This window comes from Pleurodeles waltl, chromosome 2_1 (genome assembly GCF_031143425.1).
Source record: "Pleurodeles waltl isolate 20211129_DDA chromosome 2_1, aPleWal1.hap1.20221129, whole genome shotgun sequence".
Taxonomy (NCBI): Eukaryota; Metazoa; Chordata; class Amphibia; order Caudata; family Salamandridae; genus Pleurodeles; species Pleurodeles waltl.
In genome coordinates, this window is record NC_090438.1 from 681,313,404 (window position 1) to 681,337,493 (window position 24,090).

Sequence of the window (24,090 nt, forward strand, 5' to 3'; positions counted from 1 at the left end):
AACGTTTTTATGGCTTATTTTGAAGACAAATGGATTTACGGTGCAAGTAATATATACACTGCTGAGATCAAGTCCTGGCACCACTATATCAAGCAGAGGTAGGAGCGAAAGGACATGGAGATGCGGGCTGAGAGGCCTGGGTACCAATCTTTTGGCAAGGAGTTGCTGCGGTCAGAGGCCGGGCAGCAGCAGCTCACAGGCCACAACAGCACTGTGTGGGGGCCATACAGGCGCAGCATTGATCCACTGTCTCCCCTAACCCAACATGGTCCACCTCCGTGAGGGGTGAGTAGGCAGTGCAGTAGGCTTGTTGCCAGCGTGGCCCGCAACCTGAAAGAAGCATTAATGCGCGTCACAGGCAGGGAGGGACCACAAGCTTCAGGCACCAAATCCAAGAGTAGCGGTGAGTCCAAGAACAGAGGAGGCTGCAGCACCTGGAGCAGCGAATCTGTCAGATCTGGCTTCCCACGCAGCCTGCTCCAGAAGGTTTGAGTGGACTGCGATCATTGTGCCCTCCCCAGCTTGACCCACCTTCAGAGAAGACGCGTACTGCAAGTTCAACACATCTGGCATCTATCACTGGAAGCTGCGTATACGGAAAAAGAGGGAAAGAGTACTGGGAGCATCGGGTGGGACTCCGAGCACCCCAGAGTGAAATAGGGAAGGTAACATACAGGAGAGGACAATAGTGACTGGGCAGCTCATGGTAAGGCTTGTTGCCTTTCTCTCCCTTCCTCCTTGAACTATGTCTGCTCAAAACTTTGGGAAAAGGGAATTGTCACTTTCACTGTAAATTTACCCTGATCCAAATCCTCCAAAGTGGTGTATCTTATTTCTGGCTGAACTGGCACTCACGCCCTAAGCCTCTTTAGTAGAAATATCTGACCACCGGAAAAATATACTGTTGCCTAGTGAAAGTGGGAAGCAACATCTACGACTGACTATTGTAGGCATCGAAAGGGCACAATGACGGCCAAAAAACTGAGATCGGGTAATTTACTCTTGGGGAGATCTTGTTTAAAAAACAAATCTATCCCTCTCCGCAACAAGGATGCAGTAGCCCCAGGGCTGAAATGTAGAAATATTTGTTTTCCTTCTGGGAAAAGGAGAAGGCTCCACCTGAACCCCCAGAGGCTGGTTCCTGTAGCAGCAGAGCTATACTTAACGTTGCGCTGTTGGGAGAATCGCAGCATTCTAGTCTCCAGTGGTCAGCATGCATTGACATCCCCGAAGAGTCCGTTCAGGATCCCTTTGCATCCCAAGTTGCCCTCTCCCTTACAGAGGAGCATGGTTTAAGCAAAGCAGCTTCCCCACCTCATAGTACAACCCTTCCTTCAGTTTGCAACCCTGACTGTTTTGCTCTTAAAAGGGAGAGATTGCTCGCAGGAGTTGTGAAAGACAGTCCCCCACAAAGCACTCACTTGGAACATCGGTTGGATGACTTCACACTCCCAGACCTGGACTTAAAATTATATAAAAGATATGGACAACCACAGTGGATACTCTTCAGTCTTCTCCCCAAACGTTGTCTACAGGCCAGCAGCTGTTTAGCAGTACCCCCTCTAACCATCCCTCATGATGCTCACATCACTCAGACTCCTGATTTGGGCATAAATGTTAATTTCCCAAGCAATCCCCCGGATCAATATATGCAGCTTTCGTCCTCTCTCCTTAGCCTAGAAAGACTTCTTTCTTCTATTTTAAATCTATTGGAAAAATTTGTCGGGGGATCTGACAGTATTTTTGACACTGTTGCAGCTATACTAAAAGAACTACTCGCTAAGAAAGGAGGCAATCACAAATCAACCCCATTACATCTAGAAGGAGCTTAAAACGGCCTTGTGTTGCAGAAAACAAGGTCACCCTTCTCGGTATTGACTTCTGCACCCAGGCCGGTATGCCTCAGGTTAAGGTTCTCCCCACAAACTCTGCTTCAGTTGAGAGCCCAGTAGACTCAATCAGATTTGTATTGAGTGACTTTTCTCCAAAAAGAAGCCTGATTTATGAACCCCAAAGTATAGAACAGGAAGTATTTGTTTTTTGAAGCTTGCACAAAGGTCAATACAGTGACTAGTGAAACTTGTTCATCAATACAAAAGTCTATATGTGAAAAGAAAAACCATAAGAAGGCAAAGAAACAGAATCGTAGAATTTCTTACAAAAACAAAAAAGTCAGAGAAAATAGAGGCCCCTCCTTCGCCACAAGAACACCTAACCCTGGAGGATCCTGTTCAACATCACCATATTGCAATCTCTGAATCTCGAGTATTGGATGCTGCATTATGTACTCCCTATGGGTCAGGCAAGGAAGGGCCCAACCTTGAGTCATAATATGCCTCCGTCACAGACAAGTATGCAACTTTTTAATCCCCCTGGCGCAACCATTTGGGGACACAATGTGGCCCAATTTCCAGCCAGACTAGTTGCCACCCATGAGAAGGAAGCAGAGACTGAATCATGTGGACACTTTGATTTTAGAATTTATGCTTCTGTTTGGGACAGATTTTATCTTAAATAGATCTTATCTTTTAAAGTGTTTTTCGGAGGTAGAGTCACATAGACTAATGAAAGTAATGATATGTGGTTGGTATCTATTGAGGACTCCGGTTTTGGCCCTAAAACAAGTGTTCTTTCACTCGAAACTGATAGTCAACAACATTTTAAATAACTCTTAACGGCTGCAATGTAAAGATATTGATGTTCCTATCCCGGGGAGGCTAGGAGCAAGTCTGTTGGTAAGGACACACAGCATCCCCATGAAGGTGCTGGGAGGCACATGTCTATTTCCCAACCCCTAGGTAACTCCAACAACTACCCTCTAAGTCAACAGGGTTTGAAAATTTCTCCAGGGAAGCACAGGAGGCAGGTTTCTTTAAGGAACCCCCAGAGTGTTTCCCCCCCCCCGAGAATCAAATGCCAACACCTACTCTTGAAATTGGCTACTGACTGCTCTAAGCAGGTCCTCTACAATGTCTCATCCAACAGTACCATCACACTAGCAGTAAGCTCACTGTTGTATCCTGAAACTTTGCTGGTATAAAAAATAATGGGGAAAAATGTTGTGCTTGAATTCTTCAAATGCAGACATAATCTGCCTACAAGACACTTGGTCTATTGGGGAGCTCTTGTGTAACAATGATTCACTTTGCTGTAACGTTGTCCCTTTAAAGACGCCACACTAAGGGTGGGATAGCCTGCCTGCTGTCCAAAAGGGCTTAACTGGCGTTACAAATGTCTCTAGAGATATCAGCAATCTGTTCTTGGCTATAATTTTATATGGTGTTGGTGAGGGATCTGATGGTGCTCCCTTGGCATTGGTAAACTATATCCCTCCTGGTGCCTCACATTATAGCCTCTTAGCTAAGATACTTATTTGTTATCAACAAGCACTGCAATAGGGAGCCTGCAACTCCAATTATCATGGTTGGGGACCTAAACTGCAAAATTTCTAATCCCGCCCTTTTACAATTCTGAGATGTGGGAAAAGAGGAAGCATTTGGAATTCCCTCTTGTGTTTTTCCCCATAAAATAAGAACTGATAAGCAAGGCAAGCTTCTCCGTGAGCACTTGAAGATGAGTGACTGTATCATCTCAGGGGTGGGGCGGAGGCAGGAGGAGGTTCAGCAATTCTAGATTATGTGGTAACTAGCTATCAGACATTCTCCTTGGTACATGACATAAGTGATAGAGACAGTACTCAGCGATCATAAGACTCTGGTAGCATCTCTTAACCTGAAAGTTCTCCCCGTCGACTCCTGGAGCTTTGGGTCAAAATCAAAGTTTAATATTAAAACTGGTAGAGCACATTGGACCTATGGCAGGATTAATGTGCTAGAAGGTAAATTAGAGACTGTCTCAGGCAACCTTGAAAACTGGGCAGGAAATATCTTGGAAAAATTCTCAGAGTTTATGCAGCAGCTACCCGAGATCACCTGCCAAAAGGCCCTGAGCAAGCATACTGTAAAACCCCGCCCACTACTTTTATAGAACAGAGAAATCATTACCTTTACCCGCAAGCAATACAGGAAGTACTCTCTAGAAAGACATATTCAACTGGGCCAATTAAAAAGGAGGTGGCGCTTAAGAGCATGTTAAAAAAGAGATGCAATTGACAGATTTTGGATTAATGTAAGGGAAACAGCTTTTAATGGCCAATCAAGGCATTTCTGGTCATTGGTAGCAGAAGGTTGTGGCTCGAGAACTAGATCTCTTCTAATGGCCATCAACGAAACAAGCTGGTCCACTTTCATATCTAGTCTCTATGCATCCAATAGGATTATTGAGGAGCTTCCTCAAGCTGGTGACAATTCCTCATATATTTCCCCCTCTGTGAAAGAGATTGAAGAGGTTATTAGAGGCATGCGCAGTTTAGCAGCAGTGGGTCCGGATGAAATTCCTGTATTGGTTATAAAATATGATGTTCTTAGCTGGAGTGAAATCTTGTGCCATGCCCTCCAGTGTTGCTATGAAACTCTGTTCTGGAATTAGTATTATTGTTCCTTTATATAAGAAAGGGGATCATAACTGTCCCAGGAACTACCGCCAGATCACTCTGCTTGATGTGGTTAGCAAAATATTTGCTAAATGTTTGTTATCTCAGATTAGTGGCTGGGCAGAAAGAAACAAAATCATCCCTCTGGAGCAATCTGGCTTCAGAAAATAGCATGGAACAATTGATAACATCTCGGCCCGCCAGGTAATAAACGAGAAATGACTCCCTGAGAGGAAAGGGTGATCTATGCAGCCTTTATCAATTTCTCTGTGGCATTTGACAAAGTGGATCGGGCCACACTATGAAGAAAGCTCTCAAGATTAGGTATACAAGGTATCCTTTTAAAAGTGGTAATTGACCTCCATTCCTCCACCTGGTGTAGGGTTTTGTTAGGGGGAGATAGAGACTTGTCTCAAGAAATCCCAACTCAGAATGGTTTAAAACAGGGTTGTATGTTGGCCACGTTGCTGTTCTCCTTGTACATCTTGGATTTGCCTAGTCATTTAACTCGAAGCGAGGGTTTTGCCCCCATCTTGGGAGGAAGGACAATATCCTGTTTACTTTATGCTGATGATATAATCATTCTGGATCGTACACCAAAAGGGCTAAATCACCTTCTAGCCTTATGGCAATTCATAGAAGCCCACTTTCTAAAAAATAGATTGCTCCAAAAGTAAAATCCTGTGTTTCCATGGAAATAGAGGTTTATATATGACAGATTCTGCTGGTCATAGGGAGCTCAGAAACTTGAGAGTAAACTCATATACTGTTTTGTGGGAATCTCAGCGACAGGGCGCACGAAGGACATAAGCTAAACAAGGCTCTATCCCAAGCTAATGGCTTAAACACCCTTTATAGGGTGACAGGCAGGAGACATTTTAAACTTCTACAGGTATACCGGGCAAAGATACCTCCCTCCTTACTTTATGGCTTAGAGCAAGTTGGAGTTTCTAAATGGGTGCTCTTAGATAAACTAGAAGGCCGCGTCCTTAGGAATTTAACATCTGCTAACTTGGCCCCCTCAGCAGCAACTTTGAGGCTTGAGATGGGCTTAAGAAGCACATTTGGGCAAGGTCTGTCCGGGGTTGTACGCTGGGTGGTCAATCTGATGAAGAGTGATGATGATTCTCTAAGGCCTTTGTTAAAAAAAAAAAAAATAATATTTGGCTGTCAGCAGGGCGAAATACACCATTGTCAGGCATTTCACTTATGCTACAGACCTACTACAGTTAGATCTTACCTCTATTCTTACACTTTCTCCGTTAGAGCTCAAATCCATTATTAGGCAAAGCAACTTGGTCTGCAAGCCTTTGCCTGGATAAGAAGGCCTGTGCACACAAGCAGGGCTTCCAATCTGTAACAGCTACTATACTTTTGAAGGAAATGCAGCCCTATCTTAGCTGGAACCTGCCCCATGGGATCAGACGATTCTGGCTTCTATTTCAACAGGGGCTGCTCCCTCTTAATACATTATGGGCTAGATGGTACGGATCTTCGGCTACTTGTAATTTCTGTTAAAATGGCAATCAAGACCTGAATCATGTTGTTTTAATTTGCCCGGCCTTGCTGTTATATCGTCGTAGATGGTTACATCCTATATGTCTCAACTTTCCTCATGTACTGCATCAGAAGTATTGTAGGCCTCTCCAGCCACCCCCCCCCCCCCTCCAAATGAAATGTTTTGCTACAGAATTTTTAACTTTTTAAAATTCGTTTTAATTTAACTATCGAAGTACTTTGTGAGAAATGGGGAATGTGATCTACTCATGAAGGTTTTTAGGTGATTTATTTTATGGCCTTCCTTCTCTGTTTTATGTGGACCTCCATGGGAGTTCCGTATCATAAATAAGAATAAACTTGAAACATTATCATCTTGGTTTGGCAGGGCCTAGAAGACACTTTCTAACAGTTCTGCAGTTGGTTGAACAATAGTTCCTCTGACCTCAAGTTAACAAAGTAAAAAAGCAAAGTGGGACCTAATTTCCTAGATCTGTGGGTGTCAACAGAAAGGTCTGCTTTATACCAACGTATACACTAATCCTACTGATTGTAACACCATCCTTTGCTTTAAAAGTAGCCACCCTAAGTCTCTTAAAGATAGCCTTGCATACAGGCAATTTCTACGGATACGTAGAAACTGGAGCCGGAAGGAATATTATTTACTGATGGCGACATTTTGTGCAGCAGACTTATTAACCGTGGCTACCCAAAAATAACTTGTGAAGAACTCTTTAAAAACTGCATGGTTCACACCAAGAGAGACTTTCAGCACCCAAAACTTAAAACAATATAATCCCTTAAAACATGTACTGATCTTCTCGATTATTGCCAATAATATCATTAAAAACAACTGGAGAATTTTGACACCATTTCAGGTCCCCAACCCCATGTTTTCAAAGCGGGGTAAAAAAAAACTACAGCAATATTTAGTTAGGGCCACTCTCAAAACATAACCAGAAGGTTTAGCCGGACTTCTCAAACTTACTCTGATTATAGGTCATTCAGGAAATGCGTGCATGCTGATTTCATGAGGTGGGCTGCAGAGTTCTTTGACCTTGCAGCTCCCTCAAAAAACCAACGTTCTGACAAAAGTTCTCCAGCCTGGCCAGGCACCTACTGAACTTGTCTTGCCATTTATTGAGGGCTTACTGGCTACCCTCTTGAGGCCCAAGTCAACAGGCAGGTAGCTTGTCACCACAGACTGGTGCCAAGCGATCCTGAATTCTTAATGCAATACCCTATGACAGATTCAAGTTGTCCAGGCATCCACCAGCAGAGTCAATCCTAATGCCTTTCCCATGACTCCCCCTGACAGCGAGTCTAAAGACATGGAACTTTTGGTAGATAATTGTTTTCAGCAACTAGTCTTGCTTTGCGCTCAGTCAATTCCAGCTCTAAGGATTTTCGTGGGAGTGTCCCCGACATCTTAAATGAACGTGCCATTTGATGGCTCTTGCCTCTTTGGTGAGGAAGCAGACTCAGTCCTGGAACGCTTTGAGAGCCATGCCACATTCCTGGGACTGTTTGCTACTACCAGGCAGTTCTCCCAGCAGTTTTTTCCCTTTTGTGATTACACTGTGGGGCTCCAATACTGCCAATGCCATATCTCGTTGCCAGCACACCCTGTTGAGCCATTTCATTGCTGAGGCTGCAGTACCCAGACACAGCATTCAGGGCAACTTGCAGCTCATTCCTCCGCCACCGGGAAGCCAAAACCACTCTAATTTGTCCTGTTCACAAAGGGTGGCACAAAATCACTTCAAACACATAGGTCTTCCACTTGCCAATGCCCTCCCATTTCTTTCTACTGCACCTTCACCCTTCAGTCTGTGCCAGGTGTTTGCTTGGTAGGTACTCCCTTGCGTTATGGGACTTAGTCGCAGAGATCTTGTTGGCAGTGCCAGAGGAATCCCGCTCCATCCTGCTGCAGATGATTTATGGCAAAGATGCGGCCAAATAAGTGATCAGGTTAGGACTGGACAGTACTGACTGCTTACGTAGAGTAGCTGCCACTAGCATGGTGCTCTAGTGCCATGCATATTTAACATCCACGGGCTTCTTTGGGTGACTTTCATGCATCTCTCATGGATTTTGAAGGGTCTCACTTATGTATTGAAGAGTCCCATTCCACACTAGCGGGCTACAAATAAAACAGGGCCACAGTGCACTTCCTCAATCTCTACACATCTGCAAGGCAGTACCCCAAACACTTTGGACACTTTTGTGGCAACGCCAAGGGCTTTGCTTACACACAACGCCAAGGCCCATCTTCTTAGCAACAGGCACCTGAATCCTGTTTGGGTCATGTATAGCTTGGCTCTGTGGTCACATATCGCCTTCGGGTCCAAAAAGGCATACTCCTCACACAGCCTGTATTAGAGGCTGGTATCTATGCACCAGATGCACACCTTGTGGGGATCTGTTACATCTGCATGCGACACTCGCTACAAGGCTTAATCCATGTAGTTATAGGAAATGACACATTTCCTTGCACACTGATAAAATTCTTTTAAGAAAAAAACTTGAGAAAAAGTTAGAAGTTTGCTACAGATCCGTGTACAAAGTTGTGAAAGAATGGGTCTGGCGTCGGCGAGTTTGGGTGGCGCTTGAATTTGGCTGCAGCCATCACTTCTGAGGCAGAACAGAGTTGATGTGGAGCCACATGACTGTGCCTAACGGTGCACAGAAGCTATGCTGACAACTCTTCAGAATCTAGTCTGGGGATATTCTTAAGGTTAGAAGCATCTATCAGAAATCTAATTTGCACCTGTAAAGCCTACTGTCGTTGCTCAGCACCAAGTTCTTAGATATATAAAAAATAAATGAACGCTGAAACTCTACAATGAAGAGCTATTGTGTTTGTCAATGCTCTGTTTAATTCTTAGGGCAAGCCAATTTGTGGTTAAGAGGCCTTGTGTTTCTTCTGGAAGAGTATAACATTGTGGGTTTTCTCTGCTGGCTGCTGCAATTTTGCCAATTAATATTTGCACTTATTTTTTGTGTTTATAAACTTGTTTTTTAGATTGCTTCCTGAACTCTGCCAACTCTCATCAGGAATCTGTGGAACAAACCATCATGGCTTTGCAGATGGATCAGGACAATGACGTTAAATATTTTGCGAGTATCCACCCTGCCACAACCAGAATTGCAGATGACGCTATGAGCACTGCCTCTTCCACATATTGAGTCATGGTTAACTGTTGCTGTTAGACCAACTCTCCTTCAATGTGCGTTATGAATAGGTCTTCTTTGTTGGAAGGGTGCACAACCTGCAAAAGGAGGAAGGAATGTGGACGCCTGGCAGACAAGGGCTTTGAAAAGTGTAACAATATTTTGTGAATAAGACTTTATAAGAACAATTAAAACACTCAGAGGATTATTTTTGCCACCGAAGCCTTAAACCTTTTGTCTTCCTGAATTGTAGAAATCATGAATTCTTGGCAGAGGAGTGTTTTTTCAGTCTTGAAATGGAGATGTTTCCGAAGGCCTGCATCACAATTCTCTCCAAAGGACACAACCTTTTATGTTATTTTTTGGATTGTAGGGTGTGCTGACAGTGTAAAATCTATGTATAGTTTTAAGTCCCCATGGTGGAGAACAATTACAAATGAGGAGACTTCCAGTATTAACTGTAAAAGGATTTTAGGCAAGTTGGAGATGTTTGTCTTCACTTGTTGCAAATTTAAATTGTCCATCCTTAAATGTGGACAATCTTTGAGGTGCAGGTATGGGAGCAGGCGGGTTGTAGGAATATAGATTTATCATAAGGGCTCATTGCTAACACTACACTAGGATCTGATTTTAAACATTAAATACAGCATATTGCTGTACTGGTTAGTGAGCAGCCTTGCTGTGAGTACCCATGTCCTAATTGTTTTCATGCTGGTCATGACCTGAAGGAAATTTATTAGCACATATACTTTAAAAAGTCAGGTATTTTTAACTTGATTGTGATCAGCTCTGAAGCGCAACTTTCTTTTTTCTTATACTGTACATATCTGTGACCACTCTTGGGGAGTGCTGCAGTCTTTAATCATGCTGTTAAAAGCTGTACTGGGAACCAAGTTCTACTTGTCCTAATAAAATTTATTAATGAGATTCAATAAACTTTTCCCACGCTTGTTGGTGTGTGTGTGTGTGTGTGTATAAATCACATGCATTGTCTACCTGAGAAGATTGAGACCTAAGTGCTAATTCTCAGTGTGTATTGAGAAATAATCTACAATTTGCAGATTGTTTGGGAGTACTGGGGGTGTGTGGGGGGCAATTGTGCAGTTATTGAAATGTAAATTGTCTCAAATTGCTGTATTTGCAAAAATAAGACAGGTGTACTTAATTTGAATCAATGCTTCATTTTTTTTAGATAACTTATACTAATCAGGTTTGTTGTTGGGGATAAAACAATACCCTTACAATCTGTGTGGGAAATTTAGGGTTGGCAAGTTCAGGTATCTGACAAATTTCTTGCATGTTGCTTTCCTTTGTGTTTTATAAGCTTAAATGACATTATCCAACAGATCAAATGCGTTGGATTTGTGAATGTAGGAGAATTAATAATTTCTTTGATGATTTGAGAAAATATTAACACTTTCTGACTTGGGGTGGTTGAATAGCGTTAAGTAATAAAGAAACGCATGCATTGGTTGTTAATCGCACACTTCAGTAAAATAAATCAAAATGTGTGTTTGGAGTTAGCCTAGAAAAGAATGTGGACATGGCTAAGCTGCGACTTGTTAAAGCTCTTAGCAGTGGCAAACAGAATCCCACAAATATCCTATTAAATATTCAGCATTACAAGAGTATCCTGTGGATGACTCAGAGGAGTATCACCTATGGGCATATTAAGAGTGGCGGTGCCCTGGTTGCATAAGATACAGACCTGTAACCATCGTGCACTACAGTCCCGCAAAATAGCCAGCGGTGATTTAAAGAAAACCCTCTTGCAGAGTCTCAGTATCCTGTGCTGAGCAGTGCACCGGCTCTGATTGAGGCTGTCTACTGGTCGTGAGGTGTGGCCTCGGCGAGCCCCTGGAGTGAATGCTGTCCTTAGATGAGTGACACTGGTTATGTGTTACTGAGAGGCGCATGCCAGGCCTGAGTGGAGGTTTGGCCTAACAGTCTGTGACCACCCACAGCACTCAATTCACCGTCCATGTGGGCTGATGTAGAAGTCTAACTAAGTGATTCTTGATAAGAAAGTTATCCACTGAAGACTACAGGAGCCGATGTGCATGGGAATCAGCCTCCTCCTTAACCTCTGCAGCCCATTTCTCGTTTGTGCCTTGTTAGGCTGGGAGGTGCAATGGAGGAACTAATGTCTTGTGGGGGTATATAGACACTGTGCTTGGACTGTGAGGGATGTCCTCGTGCCCCGGCTTAATATGGCGGATGCACAGTAGTACATGTGAGCTGGGGGAACGTGAAAGGTGGTATGAGGCTTATGAAGTAGGTTGTTGAAGTATTCCATAAAGCCTTTGTGACTAGGTGCTTATAACTAGGAGTGATCAAAGGTGTCAGGCCACAGAGGGAATACAAGACTTCTTGGACCCTGCCCCGCGATATGTGCCAATGAGAAAACTTTCCTGGTCATCATATATGTACTCCTCTGGCTCCTGTGAGACTGAACCAGCAGTTAAGTATGCTGGAAGACAGGAGAAATGTTTCACATTGATAGGGCCATGAGGAGGCTGCTATGTTATAAGATGGAACAAGACTGCGCAGCACAACAGAATGGAGAACTGCATTTCTGCCGTACAACAAGTCAGAGGCGGCAGACAGAACATTTTCCCTGTGCCACAGTAGTGATGCTGCTTCAACTTAGGACATGGAGCCTACGCTCAAAGACATGATATTGGCTGTCAGATACTAAATGTACCCTTGAGTCTACAACTGATAGTGTCTATCGAAGTTAATTATTATACATAGACCTTATAAATGATAGAGTGAAGCAAACATAATCCACACACACTCATGAAAAAGGAGGTGGCAACTACAGAGTTCTACAGTATATGCTCTGACAGCAAATGCAGTTATGCCAGTGAGAGTTGAAGATGCAGAAGAGCAGCCAGGTGATTAAAGTGCCAGAAAAAGCAGAGGACCAGAGAGTACAGCGGTTTTTGGAGGGCTTAGATGCTCAACAATTTTAAAATTAATGGTATTTCCAACTTCTCTTCTGTAGGGCAGGTGCAAGGAGCACCTATGCCCTTGCCAACACATGGTAAACCACTGCAAACAATAGCCTGTATGTTTAACCACTGGGATCAACAGGGAGACGAAAAGTGTGAGAACAAAACTACAAATTCTTTCCTAGATTTTATGTTTACGTTTTTTTTTTTATGAGGTAACTTAGCAAACATATGATGTCCTTTCCAGCAAAGCTGAGAGTCTTAGTGTAAGAGAAGTTGTGGAACTTAACTGCATCAGAAGAAGCTTAGGAGTGGACTTAGGGATGACAACCTATCACCAGGCAGCCCTGTGTTACCGGTGGTAAACAAGGGTGCAAGCAATGAAGACTAGGCAGGGTAGAGGGGGTAACTGGGTGGTAACAAGATGGGAACACCTATGCGCTTGTGGGGTCTAATGCATGTGTAAGGCTCATTGTTTGTGTACAATCAAAAGAAGGATTAAAAAAGGGGTGGAAACATGGCTGTTGAAAATGGAACTGTTAAAGAATTACAGATATCACAATCTGAGAATGTCACCTAGCCGTGCTCTCCCAAAGCACCCTGTTATATTCACAATAGCACCTAGGCGAAGGGTGTTCCGGGACTGTTTTCACGATTTATTCAGTCCTAAGATTCAAAGCAAACCTCTCCTACAGTGAACCAATTGGATTGTTCCAAGAATTGAAATAGACACCTCTCCCACTAAATATTAGCATGCTTCATCTTTGGCTGTCTATCAAATGATATTTTCTTTTCCTTCATTGTCATCGGATGGCAGTGCCCTTTGGTGTGAGGTAACGACTGGTCTGATGCAGATTGGTGCCCCAGAAGTTAAAATAGTTCATGCTTCTCTTTGTATGCAATACATTTTATCACAGCAGGAGTGGATGGGGGTATACAGCCAACTTGAAATAAGTATCCATTGCTGTGAGTATTAAATGTTGCTAACAGTTGTTGAAGTATCGGGTGACCGGCTCCCATTCAGTTGGGAAAGCAGGCAGTTGTGATTCTCATGCTTGAAAAGACAAAGTAGCAGGTCCACAGGTGATTATGAAAGTTAATTGATGTTATTTCAGATTATGATTATTACCACAGATGTGTAGTGGCATGGGCATTCTGAGAGGGCAATGTCAGAAAGTTTGGTGTGTATCTGCTGAGAAAGGGGAAGAACATGACAGTGAGATCCAACTAAAGGGGAGGTAAAGATTCTAACTTGGAATGTGAATGGGATGGGTAGCAAAAACAAATAGGTAATAGTGTACCAATTCTTCAGAAGGCATAACCCATATTCTGATGGATCCTATCAACTGCAGATTTCTTACCTTTAGAATATCCCCATGCACCATACTGGATTGGGATTATTTTCATCCAGCATACCATAGCTTGTGCGCGCTGGTAGGTGGAATCGTGCAAATCCTTGTCAAACCCATTCCACACTAGAAGTGATAACTGGAGCCACATGTTAGCGCCATCCATGAACACTGACATCAGTTCCTTTCTTTCAGCGCCTTTGTATGCGGAACCAGCGCTAGCGGCAAACTTTCTCTCATCATTTGTTTTTCTAAAAAAAAAAAAAAAAAAAAGAATTCCAGTGTGCAACTGAAAATGCTCTCTTAAAACCTCGGGCTTTAATCCTTGTAGATACTTTTGCAAGCAGATCTCAGTGAAACATCCTTCCCAAGAGTTCTGTCTCTGCTGTTTAGGTTCAAGCCACAACTGCAACTTCTGCTTGAACTATACCCTTATGCAAATGAAGATGATTCGGAATCCCGAAGCCAACCTGTATGCCGCCAAACACAGCAGGAAGCTATATAAATCTAACTCAGTCAAGAGTATGGACCTTTTTCTGCTCTGAGGCAGCTCCCATACCAAGTTCTCATCAGGGTCCACCTTTTAGGGTAAGTCAAAGTCCATAAAGAAACATAATTCCAGACAGGCCTCATCCTAGCCTTGCCACTCTCCCTCTGAGAAGTTGCAAGAACGTCCAGGTGTGCATCATTCTCATTGCCGGTCCGCTGCCCAGAAGCTGACTCTGCAGCTCATACTGATGCACCCAACTTTTCTTGGCCATTGGTGACATTGCAACAGACTGCCACCCAAATCAAAAAAAGGGAGAATTGTGGTCCAGTGTACGGTCTCCCAAGACCTCAATATATAAATAGAAATAGTGCACTATTCCAATATATCTACACGCAGGGAGAGGAAGTGTCAGTTTTCTCAGGAGAGCCCTCAAGCATCCAGTAGGATGCTAAGCATCATCATTGGGCAATCTCCTCGTCAGACCGGCACTGCAATGTCTGGCGGACCACCCCACACAAGGTGGTGGCACTCAACCGAAAATGATCTAGCAGAAATGAGGTCTGCGGAAAGTACCGACAACAAGAAAAAATATAGGAGAGACAAACTAATTAAAATTGACTCTGAGCCTTAGGTATCATGATTTAATAACTCAGAAAAAGGGTCAGGCCAAGATTAAAAAAGAAAACAGGGGGAGTTAATATGGGGAATAATGTCCCACCATCCTCCATGGAAAGGAAAAAGGTAGTGTACCTAGTCCTAACACAGTGTGGTCAACATGTTTCGCGCCTCTACGGTCAACAAATGATCCCTTAGCGCTTCATCAGGACCGTAATGACTACTTCTCCTTCTTATACAAAAAAAGACCAGTGCTGGAGAGTCACTTACTGAACGAGGACTACTCGTCACCGTCAATTGGTCAGTAGGTCGCCCTGCATGAAAATAGAAAGAGACATACATTGGTGTCTACACAGTGAAGAAAAAGTGAAAAACGTGATTACCCCGAAACAGTGTGTGACACAATGGACACGACACAGAAGGCTTACCATCCCATAGTAGAGAAAAGGCATCCTAGGAACGCGCAAGCCACAGACCAAAGGGACTGTACTAGGTGTAAAAAAATATATATATATATATATTGCAATGTTGTAGTGTATGGATAGATTACACACTGGTAATGGTTCAAAAAGAAAATAAGGGGATAACATGTACACAGGGTCACTAAGTACAATTCCCCAACAGTTCTCAACTGTGCTGATATGAATCTAGCTGTAGATATAACCATGCCACAGACAAAGGCTAGGTTTCGTTAGAAAACTTCAGATAAATGACGAAACATGCTGATAAAGTGAAAAAGTATATATCTTGGCCACTAAAACACCAGTAAATGCTCATAACACCGGTGATGGAACTTACATATCTAAGTTCCTAACCAAGAAAACGAGGCACTGATAATTGACTCGAAGAGGCCCAATAAGTAAACAACAGATGCGTTAGGAGTTCGGGATAAAGCCATCAGAACCTCGAGTGTGAAGTGAAAAACTCTCTGAGCGTTTATAATGAAGTGCTCATTACCGCAACTGAACACACAACAGGAAGAACTTACTTTTAGTCATCCTGTGGTCCATCTGTCCACCTACCCCGGGTCGCGTGCCTGGAAACAGAAGCACAGCATCCCGAGGGTTATAGTCAGACCTCGGAGCGTAAATTCTCACACTGAAACCGGAACTCGGCAGTGTCCGATTCCGATCATAGAAACGAAGGACGGACTAGCAGTGAAAAAAGCGGCGGCCATGGAGGTAGGAGGATTTGCCAAGAGAGTCATAAATAAATACGTGGAAGTCAACTGGGTGCAAAGAAGGCACAAAACTGTGGCATATTCAATGTTATCCACCGAGTACAGCACAAAACTGGGGGAGCATATAGGAAATACAAAAAGCTCATATTTTTAATAGAAACAAAGTTTGTGTGCAAAACTCATGTAAATGATCTGTCCAGTTGTGTTAAATGTATGACAAATCCCTGTAAAAATCTAGAGGACAGGGACAAAAATATATATATATGGGGCATGTTCTTGCAAATCTAAATAGGTAATGCAGAGACATCAGTGCATTAGTCAGTGTAGATAAGTTACATCAGTCAAAAGGTATCAAATCAGTGAGAAGGCAGGTGTGTAACTAATTCAGGGTGATAGAGTACACCATGGAATCTCATCATTTAGGCCCTCACTAGATGTCTTAAGTCTGAAAATCCAACGTTGTTCAGTTCGAAATAGATTGTAAAACTACCTACCATAGGTCGTCAGGGCCATGGTGTGCTGCCAGGAAAATGTGAACTTAATTTAGTAGTAATACGGGAACACCTAATATTACTACGATGTTCATTAATTCTCTGTTTGACATGTCTCGTCGTCATGCCAACGTACTGTAAATTTCAGGGACAAGTAATCATATAAATACATTGCTGAGTATTGCAATTAGTGTGCCTGTTCAGATACCAGGTGCCAACATATTTCAAATCCAGTTGGTCAGCTCGTTTGGTCAAGCAACAAACATTACAGAAACCACACGGGTAGTGTCCGGTGACGGGGGGAAGATTCCATAAACTTGTCTGGTTTGTTGTATCTCCTTGTATGCGTGGACGTGTATGGACAACTAAATCTTTGATGTTGGGTGATCTTTTGAAGGCAAAAAGCGGTCTCGGAATCTGAGAACCCCCACACTGTAAAATGTTCCAACGCTGGTTGGTAAGTTTTTTAACAGTGTTGGACAGAGGGGTGTATGTGGATACACAAGTTATACGAGCTTCTGCTTCCCTCATAACTGGTGCTAACAAGGCTTCCCTGTGATTATTCCGAGCCCTTTTATAGGCTGGGTTGATAATCTTCTTAGGATAGTGACGGTTCTGTAATTTATGTTTCAAATCAAGAGCCTGCATGTCAAAAGATTGAACCGAGCTGCAATTACGACGTAACCTCAAAAATTGGCCAACAGGGAGATTATCACGCAGGGCCTTTCGGTGGTGGCTGTTGTATAACAGCAAACTGTTACGGTCAGTGCTCTTATGGTAAGTATCGGTCACAAGTTTACCGTCAACAATCCTGATCATTAAGTCCAGGAAAGGAACTTGAGTGGTGGAAGTATGAGCGGTGAATCTCAAAAAGGGGTCCAAAGTATTAACCCAGTCGGTAAAAAGATCAACATCCTGTACGGAACCTTGCCAAATGACAAGAATGTCATCTATATATCTGCGCCACAATTTGATGTTATCATGGAAAGGATTGGATGTACGTAAAATGAAAAAAATGTCAAAGTGGTACATGTATAAACATGCCAAACTTGGAGCAAATGTGCTACCCGTGGAGGTCCCCCGAATCTGATGAAACAAGGAATCCTCAAATTGAAAAAAGTTCTGTGTCATGGCCAGTGTAGCACATTGCAACAGACTGCGACAGCACTGTCTTTGCCTGCCAAACCCACTTCAGGTTCTGCTCGAACTCCAGAGCTGAATCCACATACAGCACCATAATCCTCACTGATTCTGTCACGACGACTCTGGTGATGCCTGAAAAGGATGTTGAGCCAATTGTCCTGTCTAACTCCAAACCAACTCTGTCGACTGAGGTCATGTGTTGGAACAATCTGATCTCGACCGGCCACTGTTCCCTCTGGCTCAGACAAAACAGTGCTTTTGCCTAGGAGCCACCCTCCGTCACTCCTACAACTTTTCAGTTCAGATTCTGACCACAGCCAGCCAGCCTTTGGCGCCAATGGTGTGGAATCCCCACCACCTCTCACCCTACCCCCCACAATAACAATGGAATTTATATTTGGATCTACAAAAGTCTAGTGGATTGGGCACATCCCCGTAGTGCTGGGTTCTCCGCCTGGTCCCTCAACAAAAAATGTAGCCTTATTTGCTGTGGTCATCAGAAGAGCATCTGGATCCTGGACTAAAACAATTGCCACCTAACACGGTAAAAACCTATTACCTCACTGAAGGTTTGCAACTTAAGCAAACCTAGTGTGAGCCCTTACTGCTGTTAAACTAAGCCTTGACTGACACCTGCAGAGGCACCTGGGCACCTGGGCTAAACCTTGTTCCTGCAACCCCACTCCTCAGATAGAGACTTGAAGAGAATTGAGGCATTCGACAAACAAGTATACTCTTCAGCTAGCCTTGCCATTTGGTCAGTCAACACCATTTGTTTGCTGGTTAGGTACTCTTACGTGATATGGTCATGGTTGCAGAGATCTTGGCACAAGTCCCAAGCGGCGCAGACCATTCAGGATGCCTAGGATGTAGCCAAATATGTCATACAGCCAGGCCTGTAAATGACCGACTGTTTAAGCAGAGCTGTAGGGATTTTCATGGTACTCCACCACCACAGATAGATGAGATCCAGTTGGCTTTTCGTATGACATCCAGGCAGCACTCAAGGATATTATTTTTTCATGGGTCTTGCCTATTTGGCAAGAAGGTGGACTCTGCCTTGTAGCGCTTTAAAGAAAGTAAAACCACAGCACGCTTCATCAGTTTCTCCACAACGGCAACGTAGTATCCCCAGCGCATTTCCCTGATCATGCACCATCTGGCAGAATCATTAAACACCATGGTGGACAAGCTCATCTTGTAAAACCTAGCAAATCACAAATGGCAGTTACACCCGGAGATGGCGCAGGGCGTCTTCCTGCAATGGGGAGAACCATTGCCTGATGTCTTCCCCACAGCTGAAGACAGTAGTTGTCAACACTTTGGCATGCTGAAGTTCCTAAGAAGGCTTTTTCGAACATGCATTCCACTTAGATTGAAGCATGGAACCCCTTTATGCTTTCCCATCACTACCTCTCTTCCCTCAACTTCTGAAGAAGAGCAAGAACAACCAAGCCCAAGTCATCCTAGCCACTTTGAAGTGGGCCAGAAGAGTGTAGTACCCGGAACATCTGGGCTTGAACATTGTCCTCTGATTAAGCTGCTGCTTCAGAAGGATCTTCTGTTGCAGCCGAAGGGCAGAGTCTTGCACCCAGGCCTGCACAATTAACAGCTCCATACATGCCCATTGAGCATCAGCAGTTGACTGCATTTGATCTCCTGAAATAGTGCATGTAATACTTGTAGCCAGGCACACTTCTAAAAAATCTGTTTACACTGTGACATGTTTGTGGCCTGTTGTGGAACCTGTAATGTGGACCAGTTGCAGGCAAAACTGTCAGATGTCTTGGTATTTGCTTCACCTTTGGTTCAGCAAGGATTTGTCCTGAGCAAGGCTAAAGATTATCCGTTGTCCCTTTTGACATTTTTATGTTTATTGGCCCAACCACCCTTGTTTAAATCACCAGTTGTGATGAGGTTTATTAAAGGTTTCCCCTTTCCCCGAACCCAGTTTGGTCCTCACTTTTCTCATACGCACTTAATTTGAACCAGTGCATCTACATTTCCTGACTGTGAAGACTGTGTTCCTGTTCATGGTAACTTCAGCTTGTAGCAAGAGTGACTTCCAAGCTCTCTTGGTGCATCTGTCTTACACCAGCTTTCTTCCTAAAAAAGTGGTGGTGAGGAACAAGGCGGCCTTTTTTTTTTTTTAACTAAAGAGAACTGCTTCTCATGTTGTGCAATCCATCACTCTACTAATGTTTTTTGCTTCGCCTCATCCCTTGAAAGAGAAGAGACACCATCAGCTGGACCCCAGAAGAGCTTCTAGGTTTTACATTGATTGCATCAATCTCCATTGGGTTGAACAATCTGCTTCTTGTGGGGTTCTCTAGGGCAAAGGAAGTGAAGGCAGTGCAGCAAATGACAAGGTCAATAGGTCTTCTACATTAAGATCTGCTACACACTGGCCAAGAAGCTGCCTCCAGAAAGACTGACCAGGGCCAAGGCTGCTACAACTATTCAGGCATGTGACATGCCTGTCCTCGATATGACAGGCCACAACGTGGGCACACATTCAAAAGCACTACTGCCTTGGCAGCCGTGTCCGACAGGAAGGGCACTTTGTCCGTTCAGTCCTATTTTTTTGTCCGAGCCATTCCACAGACCCACCACCTTGAGATGACTGCTTTGGTATCCATTCTAAAGGTGAAGAAACTGTGGTTAGAAGTATCGATCAAAAGAACAAGTTACCTTCGGTAACACTCTTTCTGTTGGATACTCTTAACTGCTGATTCCTCACTGACCTTTCTCCTCCCATTCTGTGGAATGGTATCTTTTTGCATTTAAAATGGAGATCTCCACACTGGTACATTTGATTATGGAGGGGCTCCGCATCCAAGGCGCCAGCAGAGTCGAGAAAGAAACTGACATTGTTGCTTCGTGGTGGCATTTATATGCAGCTCAATCATTTCTGGGACAGAACAAATTCAAGGGAGCTTCAGAGCATCACCATCTGGTGCATGGGAGCAATGCTGTTTAAATCCTTCAGAACAAGTCTGGCACCTGGGGATATTTTAAAGCTGAAAAATCTGGGCTTAGAGTACCACCAATAAGAGTGTCATTGAAGGTAAATAACTTGTTCTTTAGTACATCCTTACTTGTCTGGTTTTATGTGAGGAGAAGTGCCTGGCTAAATCTCAGACGACTGTTTGGATGTATGCTAAACATAGAGGACATTGGCATGCCAACAATGATCTCCTTTGATGCCTCCAAAGTATTTGCCTCCCTGGAGTGGAAATATTTGTTTGGAGTGTTAGAAAGAATGAACTTCCAGCCCAAGTATTGATAGATTCCTCTAGCCTGCATTAAAGTCTATAGAGCATTTTTAGAGCCCTGTTCCTTTGAAAAGGGTGCTCAAAAGGGATGACCCTTGTCTCTTGATTTTTGCTCTGGCCTTGGGACTTCCAGCATGCTGGATAAGGGAAGATTTATTGTTGAGAGGATTGAAATGGGACGCAGGGTGGGATTAAAGAACTTCTTTGTTTGCCAATGATTTTCTTTTACATGTTGTACAACCAGAGATTACTATAGAAATATTAGTGCAAGTGCTAGATATATTTGGGAGATATAGCGGGCTCAGCATTAATTGAACAATGTCTGCGTTCTATCCACTGACTGTCTGGACCCACAGGGCACCAATGTGAGGTGAACTCCTGATAGATGAGAGGATTTAGGTATCTGGGAATATATTTTGCGCAGAACCAAGCATTCTTAACAAAAATTCAACAAAATTCTTAAGTTAAAGGAAGATGCTAATCATTGGAATCAGTGATGTGTGGGGTAAAAACTAAGTAAAAACATTTGACTGTCTTTGGGCGTGGCCACGGGCGTCAAGATGGCGGTCGCACTCTAAGAGTGCTCGGGACCCCTCAGTCATCCGCCCGAATCCTGCCACCATAACTGACCCCCTCGAGTCTTCAACCGAGACCTGGGGGCAGTGGGGGTCCTTTCCGAACCCCATGGGTCCGAGTCCGAGATCCGAGGACGCCGGATCGGCGCGAGAAAAGAGACTGACGCGGACTCCAGGCCGCGCGGCGGAGAGGAGGAGTCTGTCGCTCCGGACCGGAGCATGCCCTTGCGGGTGGACGAGCATTGCCGACCGGGAGCTCCTGGGGCCGACGGAGCGGCGAGGAGAGAGGTACCCGTTTCTCCCCCCCCCCCCCGGCGTGCCTAGTGGGAACCACGGCTGACGGAGGCCGCGAGAATCCACAAAGAGGAATGCGACGACGCGCCACGGAGCTCCGTGGCCAGAGCGCCTGAGAACGGGCGGGAGCTAGAGGCTCGGGGAAATGAGCGCCCGAGGCCCCACACTAGAGGCAACGAATTACCGCCGGAAGCGGTATGCGAAGATCCAACGACCGGGAGGTAGGAACGGAAGTGGCCCGGGGCCAGAGCCCCTGAAGCTGCGGGAAAACCTGAGAGAGGAGAGTTGCAGGCCGGGCAGAGGCAGTCTGAGGAACGGAGTGCCCACAAGTCCCGGGACATTGACTGATCGGAGCCTGGGAGACTCCTAGAGACAGGCGATCGTAAGGAGAACCTGCAGCAAGTGAAGGGGAGGTGAGAAAACGCCTGAGGCCCACCGCAAGACACCGCGCAAATGTAAAAAGTCCTGGAAATCAAGGGAGGCCCGGGTGCGCGGATGGGCGAGTCCCAACTGACATGGGTCCACGGAGGAGAAACAGAAAGTCGTGAGAGGTACTGTGCCCTCCCAAGCGGGGACAGAGAAGAGGGGGCCGGGACGCTGGGGGGCTCGCCCTGTGGCCTGCACCGAGTGAGACGTCAGGCGCCTGGGGCTGGCCGTGAGGCGCTACTCTCGGGGGGCGCAAAGATAATTAGAGATCCGACCAAAGAGAGTCCGAGGTGCTCAAGAAGACCAAAAGAACGCCAAGACCCCTGACTTCCAGTCGGGGAGGGAGGGCCGGCCGCCCCCCCCCCCCGCTGCCCGGCCTGGTCCGAGGGCCGCCGGGCAGTAATCCAGTCGGCCCTCTTCCCCTCACATGGACTAGCGGGAAACTTAGTCACTGGATGGAATCCGACTAACGAGCCCCCTGCCGACCAAGTCCCCCACACAGGTGATCATATAGACCCGAAGCGGCACTGGAAAGAAGAGACGCGAAAACCCCCGAGACAACTGAACTTCACCCACATAAAGGCGTAACTCCTCAGAATAGGTAGCATGGGGAAAGACAGAGCCTCCAGGCAAACGCAAGCATCCCAACAGAAAATAGACCAGTTTACCACGCCGGCGGCTCCCCGGGCCGGAGGTGACACCGCGTCCTCTGACCAGACCACAGAAGGAGTCAGCACCATCCTACTTGCGATTCAAACCTCACAGCGGGCAGTGGAATCCAAAATTGGAGAGGTGAAGGAAGAAATGGGCCTTGTGAGGCAAGACCTTAGAAATGCGGTGGGCCGCATCACAGAGGTGGAGGCCCGTGTCTCGCAAACCGAAGATGAACTGGCGGATCTAAGAACCAAAGTGGCCCAGTTGCAGACGCGGACTGGAGAACTCCACCGCAGAGCCGAAGATGCCGAGAACCACTCCAGACGCAACAACCTACGCTTTGTAAGAGTACAAGAGGGAGCGGAGGATGGCAAGCCCGCCGAATTCCTAGAAGCATGGATTAAATCCTGGATGCCGGAGAACTCTCTCTCGCCGTGGTTTGCAATAGAGCGAGCACACAGGGCCTTGGCCCCGAGACCCCCGCCTGGGGCCCTCAAAGACCCATGATTGCACGCTTCTTTAACTTTAAAGATCGAGATGCCGTCCTCAGAGAATCCAGACGCACACCCAACCTCCTTTGGGACAACCAGAGAATCTTGGTCTTCCCGGACTACACCCGTGAAGTCCAAACGAAACGCCGCTCATATGAACAAGTGAAACAGAAACTGAGAGCGATGCAGCTCACATACATGCTCCTCTTCCCAGCACGCCTGAAGGTAATCCTAGCGAGCAGGGCGCATTTCTTCGAGTCACCCGAGCAGGCATGGGACTGGCTGACGGAGGAGGGTTTGGGAAACCGACGGGGCCCAACCGACCCTCCAAGGAACCCGGGTGGGACACAACCGATTACCCGGATGAACACGAGAAGGGGTCGGAAGCGAACCAGATCCAGGCGGGGTAGGCCTGGAAGCCCCAGCCACCAAGTAGAAGAGGAACCGCATCTTAACCGAAATCCCTCGCCAGGGGGAGACCCGATTGATTGCCCAAGCGACGGAGCTGGGGGAGAGGACAAACTGGAGATCATTTGAGCCAATCCCCTGAACTTGGCTGATGGCGCCCCTGCATGTACCGAGCTCCGGCTTGCTTGGACCTACGGGCAGTCTCGGATGCCGCCCCACATCAATGAGACAAGGGGGCACAGTTTCCAAACTTGTTGTACACCCCGGACACGTTATCAAAGGTGGGGGTTTCGCACTAACTAATTGCAACTGATCCGACACACAGGAGGGGTCCACCACTCCACTCAATGGCAGTCGACGCGACTGTATTGCCCCAGTTGGGCTCTAGGGCGACAGATGCTTCAAGGGTAGAAGTATGGGGTGGGGGGAAGTTGGGATGTTTAAAGTTCACGTTAGGGCTTAGCATAGTGGTTAAGATAAGTTACCGTAACAACGCCGACACCTACTGTATAAACTCTCCTCAGGCAATAGGCCCATCTCTGGTTCCCAGGTCAAGTCCTTTAATCCCTACCACGCAGACAT

General features: G+C 45.4%; 1 protein-coding gene across 3 annotated transcripts in view; it reads left to right on the forward strand.

Moving 5' to 3' along the window:
• PPP4R1 (protein phosphatase 4 regulatory subunit 1) overlaps positions 1-10,113 on the forward strand; it is a 689,987-nt gene extending 679,874 nt beyond the window's left edge. For all 3 annotated transcript variants that reach the window (XM_069216574.1, XM_069216564.1, XM_069216553.1), the window contains exon 20: positions 9,015-10,113. In XM_069216574.1, coding sequence (XP_069072675.1) covers positions 9,015-9,178 — 164 coding nt within the window. In that variant the 3' untranslated portion in view covers positions 9,179-10,113. The remainder of the gene's footprint in view (positions 1-9,014) is intronic.
• The last annotated feature ends 13,977 nt before the right edge of the window (positions 10,114-24,090 follow it).